The sequence below is a fragment of the Pundamilia nyererei genome, unplaced genomic scaffold, assembly GCF_000239375.1.
Source record: "Pundamilia nyererei isolate P.nyererei 1_Seehausen unplaced genomic scaffold, PunNye1.0 scaffold00865, whole genome shotgun sequence".
NCBI classification, from domain to species: domain Eukaryota; kingdom Metazoa; phylum Chordata; class Actinopteri; order Cichliformes; family Cichlidae; genus Pundamilia; species Pundamilia nyererei.
Genome location: NW_005188266.1, coordinates 1 through 11,879, shown reverse-complemented (window position 1 = coordinate 11,879; position 11,879 = coordinate 1). Strand labels below are relative to the sequence as shown.

General features: G+C 46.2%; 1 protein-coding gene across 1 annotated transcript; it reads right to left on the bottom strand.

Annotated features, from left to right (window-relative positions):
* Nucleotides 1-730: 730 nt before the first annotated feature.
* Nucleotides 731-4,639, bottom strand: LOC102198700 (uncharacterized). Its single transcript, XM_013908034.1, has 3 exons — nt 3,158-4,639; nt 1,813-2,095; nt 731-1,722 (listed from the first exon to the last, which is right to left on the bottom strand). Exons 1-3 carry the CDS (start codon nt 4,637-4,639, stop codon nt 731-733), a joined length of 2,757 nt encoding a protein of 918 aa, XP_013763488.1.
* Between the last annotated feature and the right edge of the window lie 7,240 nt (nt 4,640-11,879).

Below are 11,879 nucleotides of genomic sequence, written 5' to 3'. Positions count from 1 at the left end.
AATGGCTATCCCTTCAAGGGCCTCTGGCACTGTTGGCTGCCATCCTACTCCTGTCCACGCCACTACATCCTCCCAAGAACACCACTGATCCGTTATATAAGTATAAACACCTCCTTCTACGTCTGGGCCCCACACCGACTTTCGGAAGCACACCATTGGGTGATAACAAACCCACACAGCATAGCTTCTCCACCTGCTACCGTCTCCTGAACATTTAATTACCTCACACAAGTCGAATGTGAACGCCGTTGTAGAGCCATTAACATACCCAAACTCCACACCGCCATTGGCTTTAAGACATTCATCGCTCCCACCTGAACCAACCGCCCGCTCGAAGCGTGTGGATCGACCTCGGCGTCTGGGCAATTCACCTGTCTGCCAAAAAATAAACAAACATATTATAACACTTATCACTGCCAACACCCCCGTTAATTTCCAATTTTCCCACAACTTCATGGTCAGAGTTCCCAGGCTCTTTTTACTTTTACTTTAAGCTTTGTAACAAAAATATGAGGTTATAAGAATGAGAGTATAAACTTCTGAGTATGAAAATATGTGGTTAACATACAAAACTATTATGATTCCTTTAAACTATCAAATATTTCAGACTAGAGCCCTAGCCTATTAGGAGCCTGGAATCAATTACTGCTTGGCGTGTGTCGCTCCTCTTCTTTCTTCACCTCACCCTAGGTTAGACTACTAGGGAGGATCGTGGCACAGGGGGAGAGGATTATTCTGCCTCTATGTTCCCCCCTGTGTTTGTTGGGGTGGAGCTTAGCTCCAGCAGGCTCTCGTCCACGACTGCACACTGAGACCAATGAAACCAGGTCTCCCCTTTGCCCTTTAAACGGACGGCACTGGTGGTACGGGCAATCACTTCGAATGGTCCAGTCCACCTCGGGTCTCGCCACTTCCGCTTAATGACCTTCAGCCACACCGCCTTGGCGTCGGGGACGGATTGGTCCTCTGCTTTCACCCCCTCTCCAACCTGTTGTTTGAAACTAGACACAAGAGCTTTTAATTCTTTCCAACATTCAATATGTTTTCTGTTACTCTTTATACTTTCTTCCGCCGGGACTGTTGTCCAAGGACCTGGAAACTGTCGTCCTGTCAACAGCTCATATGGTGTGAAACCTGTGGATTGGTTAACACAACGTCTTATTATCATCAGTGCAATGGGCAGGGCTGCCACCCAATTTAGCCCCGTCTGAGCAGAAATTTTAGCAATCTTATTCTTCAGGTTTAGGTTCATTCTTTCTACCTTTCCCTGCGACTGGGGATGATATACAGTGCCAAATCTATGTTGTAACCCCAGCTTCTGCTCTACTTCTGCCAAATCTTTATTTTTGAAATGAGTCCCATTGTCTGACCTAATTCTCTTAGGGAAACCATGCCGGGGAATGTAATGATTGATTAAACACTTAATCACACTTTTTGCATCCTCCCTCTTTGTTGGCCATGCTTCTGGCCATCCTGTCAAAGCATCCACACTTACCAGTAGATATCGAACTCCTCCTGGTCCCACATCGATCATGTCAGTGAAATCAATGACAATCTCTTCCCCTGGTCTTTCTGGAATGGGGAACTTACCTGCCTCTGGTTTGATCACTGGCTTTGGATTGTTCCTCCCACAGATCAAACACGTCCTGGCTTTTTCCTTAATCATATCCCTCAAAAAGGGATGCCACCAATGGCACAGATGTCTTCCCATCTGGGCCACACCTACATGACCAAGCCCATGCGCTTCGGCAATCTTCTGTTTTGCCAGTTTGGCCGTCAACACTGGTCATCCGTCAGGTCCTCGCCAGAGACCTCCTTCTTCCCAGGCTCCTCGACTCTTCCAGATCCCCTTCTCTTCTGGGGCCGCCTCCTCTTGAGCCTTCCTGGCTTCCTCTAACATGTTGACTCCTTGTTCTTCTTCCACAGTTATTTGCACCATCTGTCGTAGTGCTTTGTAGCCTGCTGCCTCTTTCGCTGCTCGATCAGCTTCCTGATTTCCTCTGGCCACCATGCCTGTCCCTGAGGAGTGACCTTTACATTTTATGATACTCACCTCCTCTGGATCTCCCAAGGCCTGCTCAAGTTCCTCCATTTCCTTTTTGTGACAGATTGGTGCATTCTCAGCTGTCCTGAATCCGGCTCTCCTCCATTGAGCCAGTTCCACATGCGCTGCTCCAAAGGCCTAAGCTGAGTCCGTGTAAATGTTGACTCTTTTTCCTTTTGCAAGTCTTAGTGCTCGACTTAGAGCAATCACTTCTGCTCTTTGGGCTGACTGCTGCCCTTCAAGTCTTCCAGCCTCCTTCACTTCAAATTCGGCCTCTTTTCTGCAAACTACCGCGTAGCCTGCTTTCAATCCTTCTTCATCTCTGTAGCAGCATCCATCAGTGAACCAATCTTCAGCTCCTGTCAGAGGTTCTGCTTTCAAGTCTTCTCCTATCTTCTCGTCCACTTCAGCTCTCTTTGTGCAATCGTGGGGTTCTCCTGCTCCTCCCATTAAATCTGCCATGTTAATCCCTTCATGTGTGAAGGTCAAGTTAGGAGCCTCTAAAACTTTACAGACTCTCTGCTGTGTAAGTGGTGTCATGGTGAAGGCTTGTGAGTTAACATATGCCACCACACCATGAGTGGTCAGCACCTTCAATGGATGGTCCCTGACTACATGTGCTGTCTTTTGTATAATCTTTGACACCCCAATGGCATGCTGAGTGCATCCCGGATGCCTTGACTCTAATGGATTCAGTCTGATGCTGACGTACATCAGTACATCTCTCCTTCCTCCTTTTTTCTGAAACAACACCCCATTAACTATCCCGTGTGTTTCTGAAACATCAAGATAGAAGGGTTCATCATAATTAGGAATGGCAAGATCAGCCGACCTTGACAAGTCCTGTTTCAATGCGATAAACGCCGACTCAGTGGCGGATGTCCATGGCAGCTCAGCCTTTAAGTTTCAGACACCTACCGTTTTCACCAAATCCCTCAAAAGGGCTGTTTTTCCTGCATAATTTGGAATGAAGTGACGGCTGTATCCTGTCAACCCTAAGAATGAGAGCAACTCCTTAACCGTACGCGGTTTTGGATGTGTCAAAATCTGATCACGATGGGTGTTTAGCAAACCCACTGATATGTGAGCAATGACTCGGCCCAGAAATGTTACTTCTGGTCGGACCAACTGTAACTTGTCTTTACTGACTTTGAACCCGCACTCCGCGAGTCTCTTCAGTATGGTGAGTGAGGCTGCTGTACATGCCGACGCCGACGGAGCCGCAATGAGCAAATCATCAACATACTGCACCAGTGAACATCCCTCTGGTAGGTGGCATGGCGCTAAAGCTTCTTTCAACACTTGGTTGAAAATGCCAGGGGAGAGTGCAAAGCCTTGTGGCAACCGTGTGTATCTGTATTGTTGCCCCCTATATGTGAATGAAAAAGCGTCCCTCAGAGACTCATGTAACGGGAGACAGAAAAACGCATTCGCTAGATCAATACATGTAAACCACTTCTGGTCTGGTGTTAATGCCGTCAGTGCTGTGTATGGATTTGGGACAGGTACTGTGTCAGTACGCAAAATGGCATTAATAGCTCTTAAGTCATGTGCCATTCTGTACTTTCCTGTCCCGTGCTTCTCTACTGGCAAAATAGGAGTGTTCCAGTAGGACTGAGAGGGCTCAAGCACCCCTACTTTCAATAGCCCTTCAATAGTTTCTGCAATTCCTTCCTCAGCTTCCCTTTTTTGCCTGTACTGCGGTTTCCAAATTGGCATTTGCGACTTCAGCTGGAACAAAACAGGCGAACAAGTTGCCAGGCCCACATCAGTAGGCCCTGAAGACCACAAGGTGTCAGGAAGAGTCGCAAGTGCGGCAACTGCATCCGCATGGTCTATTCTTTCTCTTCCATGGATTCTTGAGATTTGTTGATGCTCCAAAATCACAGTGTCCTCTGATTGACAAGTGATACGGTAAGTTTTGCATTTTGGCGAGTACGAAACATCTGGAATCTGAGTAGCTTGCCAGCCAGGTTCCTCAAGGGCTCTCTTGACCATTGTTCCCAGCTCTTTCGCCTGATGACCCTCATGGACCGCCAATGTAACGTGGGGCACTGAATCAGGTCCCATTTTGAACCAAGGCCGTTGCTCATCGGTTAATTTTACTGCTGCAGCGACGCCTTCAGGACCAACATAGATGTTTTGAGAGCACACAGTCCAGGTCTGACCCTCAAGGTCAGACTGGAACAGGTCCCTATAAATTTCCTCCTCGTTCCTATCATAGAAGAGTGTCACATGGAATGGATCGCGGGGGGGAGTATAGACTGCCAAGGCCATAATCCAAGGTTTCCACAACTGATATTGTCTCAGAATGTCTTCTTCCACCAACCGACCCCAGTATATATCTGCTGTAGATGGTTCACAGTCCTGCAGCAAATACTGGTTCTTTGAAGAAGTCCCCAGGCAAAGGAATTCTTTTCCTCCTTGAAGTGTCACAGTTAGTCCACCTGCTGAACACATGATAGTGGCCCCCAGTTTAATGAGCAGATCCCTGCCCATCAAATTCACAGGCACATGGGGAGATACCACATAGCTGTGCTTCAATGTCTGTTTTCCCAGCACCGTCAGGGCTGGATTGGTTGTTGGCAGAGTCATCGGTACCCCAGAGAAGCCCACAACACTGACCACGTGATTGGAAAACGTGGCACTGCTTGGTTTGTGTCTCAGTGTTGAATAAGTTGCTCCAGTGTCTACAAGAAAGGTCATTTCAGTACCTTCCACAGTCATCGGCAACAGAGGTTCCGCCATATCTCTGCCGCCGGATCTCTGCGGGTCCCGTCAGTACAGCTCCTCCTCTCCGCCCCAATTGGCCAGAGGATACTGAGCCACTGGCGCCATGCCTGGGTTCGGAGCTTGATGCCCCCTTGTCTGGACTGTCCTGCCTCGCGGAGTTCTTTGTCCCTGGGGTGGTGGTTGATAACTTGTTTCTGGTGACCATGGCGTAGGACAATTACGAGCCCAATGTCCTCGTCCTCCACACCTTCTGCATACATTTGGGTCCAGCATAGGTCCCCCTAGACCACGGCCCCTTGGTCCACCTCCCCTTTGCGATCCTCCACGCCCTCTCCACGGCCTAGTAACCCCCCAATTCCCCGCGGGTCTTCCTGGCCTTGATCCATTGGCAGCCCACCGGTCATCAGGGTACAGAACCGGATCCAAATCTGGCCAATCTGGCCCTTGGTCGCCCTGTAGCTGTGCCACCAGCATCTTTTTAGCTTCATCTTTGTTTTCCTTCTTCTTTTCGTTTAGTTTGGCTCTCGCCTCAGCCAATTTCAATTTCACTAACTGCCCTTGCGCATCCTCCAGCTCCTGTTTCTTCTTGCTCGCCTCGTCTCTTTCCAGCTCAAGTCGATGTATTATATGCCTCTCCCATTTTGCTGAATCCGCCACCGCAAAGTCTGGATTCTTCTGTAGATCTGCTCTCACTCGTTCTGGCAGTCCGGCTAAAACCGCACATCGGAACCACGCCCTCGGTTCTCCATCCTGCCCAGGATGCTCTCCAGTTTGGAGAATCCACTGTTCTTTGGCATGTTCTATAAATTCTCTAGGGGAATGTTCTGGGCTCCAAGAAATCCTAGGGATAGTGCCAGTATTATGTGTTGGATACTTCTCACGCACTGCATCAGAGAGAGCATTTCGCACCCTTGCATAGGGGACATCATTTGGTTGGCATGCAGTTCTTGCTATCTCTTCCACATCTGCGAGGCCTCCACCTCTGAAGGTCCTCCCACCGATAGCTCTAAAATCACCCAAGGCCATCTCCTCTCCTTCTGTTAGACTCGCTAGTCTTCTTAACCAAACCGCTCCTCCCTCCGTGATCGGGGGCAGCTGCTTCACCAGAGCCTCAAGATCTCTGATGTTATATGGGTGATAGACTGGTTCACCCCGTGGACCCGTCAATAAAGGCATTGTGAGTGGCAAATCCTCCTCTGTGTCACCCTGCCCTTCTCCGGTTTGCAATGCAACATTCTGCTTTCGATTCCTGTCAAAAATTGACGGTCTTTGACCCCTTGGTTCATCCAAAACCCTCCCAGAACGAAGCATCGTCCTTGGTAGGGTTCCCTGAAAGTTTGGGGCGAGTCCTCCCCATTCCAGATTCGACACTTCTCTAGACTTTCGCGCTTTCCTTACAGAGGCCGCCAAGTCCTTTTCCAATGCATCCAGCGTTTGTACTACAGTTTGTGGTGATGTCACGCCTTCTTCCTCCAGTTTTTTCAACATCCGTTCCAACTTCATCACACCGTCCCGGTTGTCAGATACTTTCCCCCAGACGTGGCCCTGCCACTGTTCTTTCCCACCGTTGTCAACCGTCGGCTTCTGACTGGTTTTTTGACTCCCCTTTGATGACCCCTTCTGGTATGTCAGTGAAGGTGAATCCTCCTCTGATGTCCAGGTCTCCTGGGATGAATTTTCCTGGGTGGGCTGTTGTGGTGGTGCAAATTGTTGTGGTGTCACCTGACCGGTACTTGTGGAAGCCACAGGTTGAGCTTCTCCTGCAGCTCCATCTGGGCTAAAAAGATGGAGGGATCAAGATCACCCCCCGTGTAGCACTTCCTTGTGATGTCCCAGCAGCTGGGTGGGGCTGACCTACCTGTGATCCTGCTGCTGATTGAGACGGGCCCACTCTCGTGTCCGCCTCCTCTGTGCCCCGAGCAGATGTCGATGGTGCAGGATTCTCCTGTACGTCCAGAAGTCCTCCTTTAACAGTTCCTTTTTTTCCTCCCGGCCCCCAGAGGGTGCCTCCCTCCAAAGTCACCACTGGACAGATGTAAGGAGGAGGTGGGGCAGTCAGGAATTCCTTCAGGCTGGGATATAATGTCCCCCCAGCCTCCGCTTCCTTTGATGAGACTGGTTTGGTGTCTTTCACTTCCTCTTGCATCCAATGAGAAACGCCTTGAGAAACAATCATAAGCTTGCAATACTTATTCTGTTTTTCAATCATGTGTTTCTTTTCGGCCTTTAATTTTCTCCCCTGAAGACGTCCCACGGGTTCCTCATCAAGCTCTTTAATCCTCTTCTCACATTTCTCACCTTCCAGTTTAAAGACGGAATGTAGAGGAATCCTGTCCTCCAACGTCTTCTGTTGATTGTCACATAATTCCTTCACTTCTTTTTCCAAATCTTGGCATTGACGGGCAATTTCCTTTGAAGTCCCATCTTCAGTAATCTTAATTGCCTTCTTCAATTGCTGTATTTGCTCCTTCAGAGGCTTGTATTTCTTTCCCCCAGCAGGGGTCGCCTTTTCCTCTTCAGCCATTTTGTTTTTCGACCTCACTTACCTTAGCAAAATGGCCGCTCCTAGGCTCCTCCTTTTGGGGTGGCCTTAGTACACTTCCCTTTCGGCAGTCAGACTCCCACCAGCTGGTCTAAGCTCAACTTCCGTTAAGCAGCTCCAGCCGGGGAAAGAACACACACACACACACTCTCTAATCCTCCTTCACAAGAGAAACCTCACAAACTTCTGCAACAGTTTTAAGCACGCAAAGCCAGCGAAAATTCAGTCACACATTCACTCCTTAATCACTACAAAGTTTTACACACCAAAGTAAGCCACTCAATCTACCATGCACGCCGTTTCTCTCCCTATAGCGAGAGAATCAACCACTCTATAAAAACTTTATATAAGCAACATCAAAATAAAGCACAAATTTCTGCCTCTCTCCAGGCCAAGAAGGAAAGGTAACCCAACTAAAAAATCTCCCAGCAATCACACAAAGTACTCAATTTTCACCAATATCCTTAGCAGTGTCCTCCTATTTCACAGGAGATTTTCACGAGAGATCATTACACATTAGCTCCTATCAAACCATACTAACTTTAGAGAACACACTCTCACAAGATTAAGAGGTTTAATTTATTTAATATACTGAAATCTTTTAATCACACCTCTGAAACACACATTCACCCAAACTAAACTAAGAAGGGTTTAAATGGAGAAATAGAGAGAGATGAGGCCACACACACACCGCCCCTCCTTCTCCTAAGAAGAAATACACACACACACAGCCAGCGGCCACAGACACACAGCCTGCCTGAGCGCTCGCCTCGGCCCCCACCTTTTCTTCTCCTCACAGAGAAGCGCCTGCCCGCGACTTGGGAGAAAAGAAAAAGGTTTTTTTCCTCTTCTCACCCTGCAAGCAGCTTTCACAGGACAGGTGGCAGTCAATAAACAGTCAATATAAGCAACTACACACTTTATTCACACACAAGGGTAATTTACAGTCTATCTACACACGGGCCCGTATAAACGTAAGAAAAACACGACATGCCAGACCAGCTTATCTTCTCTATTTCTCTGCTGGTGTACCTAAACTTTAGACTAATTTAAAAGCCTCTATAGCCCAGGCCTCGCCTTTCTGAACAATTACACGTTTCAAGTACGCCGCCTTGAAAACGGCCTCATTAACTAAGTTCTAATTACTTTTAAAAACTGCACCCCGCCAGGTAAAAAACAAGGATCTCCACCAGCTGCGTGAAAGGCTATGAATGTCCCAGCTCACGCTTTTGGCTATACTTAAAGGTCCCAGTCCCCAACGTTAAGAAGTGACAGCTGGGTCTGCGACCCTATCAGCCAAAAATAGCGCAGTAAGAAAGTAGTCTCCGTCGACCACTTTGGTTTATTCGGGGCGCCCGAAACTCCTGACAACCAACCAAGCAAATAGCCTAACCATGCGTTCACGGTCAGGAGTCACCTGCCACAGCGCTGAGCAACTGCGCCCTTAGGGGCCACGCCCCAGTGCTAATCAAGTTTAGTTAAAATATTATAAGCATCAAAGTGAGGTCTCCACCCTCAACTTATTAATTATGTGACGCCCAAACCGCGTTTACTGCTCAATTAAACCAAATATCTTACGCTACCTCAGTTGATCTGGCTGGCACCCAGTCAACTGTACATCACTTTAAACTCTTTAAACCTTTTAAACCGTATTGACTTAAACACATAACCTAACCTCTTAACTCAACAGTTAACTTCAAATAAACAGCAAGACACTTAATCAACAATCACTATGGACAAACACCAGAAGTCTATACTGAGTGAATATTAATTAAATTTAGTTTTAACTTCAATATAGCGCCTTTGGATAAAACAACAGGTGGCACTCACCTTTCTTAATTCGCCTGGCGTCACTCAGATAGCTGCTGGTCTTTGCCCTCTTGGCACCTTCAAACCTGAAGCCAGCCGCACGCAACCGTCCTCTCTCCTCCTTTCCACCGAGGTTTCGGCACCAAAAATTGTTGTGGTTCGGTCGTTTTGGATCAGAGAAGAAACGCAGGCTGCATCCAGTTTAAGGTGTTGTTAAGGTTCAAATATTGAGGAAGGAGAGTACAAACAACCATTGGTCCAGAAGTTCTTGGTCAAACAATGATCTTTAATGGACACACATGTGGGAAGAACACTCTGTACGCAGACAGCAAGTGGTCTTCAACTTCCTCAAAGCATAACAGATATTTTATACCATCAGGGCTTAAATTTACTGACGCCCCTTCATGCGTCACAGATACATTTTATACATACGTCAGATCAACACCACAAAGACCTTTTAACACAGTTTTTAAAAGAACATCGTCTTCCATCTTCATAACAGGTGCATCCTGTCACGCTTGTCATCTTGACACCTCAGCAGCAGTTCGGCGACAAACTGCTTTTTGCAACCCCAGCAAACATAATTAAACTTTCCCCTATAAATGATTCTCTCTAACTGAGTGTATGTGTGTGTGTGCTAACCACAATTGCACCCTGTTTCACCTCGCGACTAGCTCCTGACCTCTCACCAGACAGAGAGACAGAAACCACTCTCGTATATGTAATAATCGAACTGAAACTATGGATATATCATCTGTTAAATAAATGTTTCAATCAAGAACCTCTACTAAACATAATAACTGTGTGCATAAGCATCTTAAGGCCTTCTTAAAGCTATCTGTTACTTTGTTAAAGCAATGATCATTTTGAATAACCTAGTAATTCAAATAGCCTCTTCTTAGCCGGCTGCTCAAAATAACTTCCTGCCTTCACTTCTGCAAACTTTCTGCAACTTCCTGTTTCCTGTCAGCCTGTCACTTAATCTTTCTGAAAGACACACACTGTTCAAAACGCAATATAAACTCCAGATTATATTATTAATGCAATGGTACTGATGACAATTATTTAACAATAGCAGTAAAATAATTTCCCTACTCCACAGTGTCAAAATAGTGATCTTTATTACATACTTCAAAAGAAGCACGGGAAGACAGAACATACAACACAAAGCACAACAACGATCTTCTTCGGGCGGAAGCCCCTTCTCAGTTATATTATCCTGATGACGTCACACAGTTAGACCTTACTGGAAATGATAACAGTTTGGGCCTGTTCAGAGAGTTTACCTAATATGGACATCAACTGCTAGTTTTTAGAGAAAAACAAGTGTGTATTACATTTGTGCCTTTTGTGAAAGTATATCTATCAGAAAACTGTCCTCAGACGACCCTCCTATTCTTACTAAGTGTGTGTGTAAATGTGCATGTGTTATATAAGAGCGTGCAAGTTCTCTAACGGCCTGCGTACGTGCAGAACTGAACATAGAACTAAAGCAGGGTCCAGCAGGACCCACAGGCTTCTAAGTGGTTACAGAACTGTGAAACAGCTTTAAACAAATATCGAGTATAATACAGAACAACAATGGACTGATTAAAGTACTGATAATCTGTGTAGATTAATAATCTAGTCAGAGTAACCTATATGTGGTTCAAACATTATTCTGTCAACTGGTTCAACAATGGTAAATGATTAATCAATGATGGTTATGATTATAAACTGTCATCAGAAGAATACAAAATAAAATATCTCTTTTCCACAGTGTGTGTGTGGGATCTGTGTGAGGTCAAGATGTGACCCTGTGAAGACTCCCTAAAGCTAGTGCCAGGATGTCTGAGTCCATCTAACAAAAGGCTCTTATACTTAAACAGATATACGTATGCTTGCTATACCATAAACCAAGATAAACTCTCCTAGGGAGTGTGATCTATGCCAGAACACACTCTGTACAGAGGAGTGAACGCACCCCCTCTTCAGCTACACAGAGTTGTTACAGACCTCTTTAGGATGAGACATTCTTTCAATCTAAAAATGATTACACACTTCTAAGCATATATGAGTAAATGTTTCTAAGCATAAATGACAATCAACAATACAAAACCTATCACTGACACTGCTGCACGGCATGCTGGGTAATGCTAGCTGCTCATGTAGTCGTATGCTTTGATGTGAGCTGGAGGCGGAGACATTCCCTGATGACATCACACTGAGTGTTGGTGAATATGAAGTTTCCTTGTGAATGATTTCCAGCTTTGACTGTAACAGTGTGAAGGCAGTGATCACAGCAAAAACTGCATGAAGTATTTGGACTGACAGAAACATGTGGACAGCTTTTGTTCTGAGGGTTTAGACAGAGTCTGCCTCTGTGTGTGCTCACTGTGTTTAATCCTTTAAAACCGGTCGGAGCGGGCACGCTCCGTTGTGCATAACTATTTTTAAATCTCTGTAGAACTGGAACCACATAAGCTAGCGCAATAATTTGTTTTGCATATGGAACCGGAGCAGTTGTACTTACATGTTATGCCATAAGCTTGTCCTCGGTCACGGTTTCCTTCCACTTATAGCTTTGCAAATATTGCATAAAAAGCACTTGCAGCAACAAAAGCATAATATGTCAGAAACACGCTTTGCCGATCCGATCAGCTGTTTGCAACACTTCCTAGGTTGGAATAGACGTCAGCGCGAACTAGAGCTGGGCGATAAAACGATAACGATATGTATCGCGATATAACTTTTACTCGATAGAGAAATTAA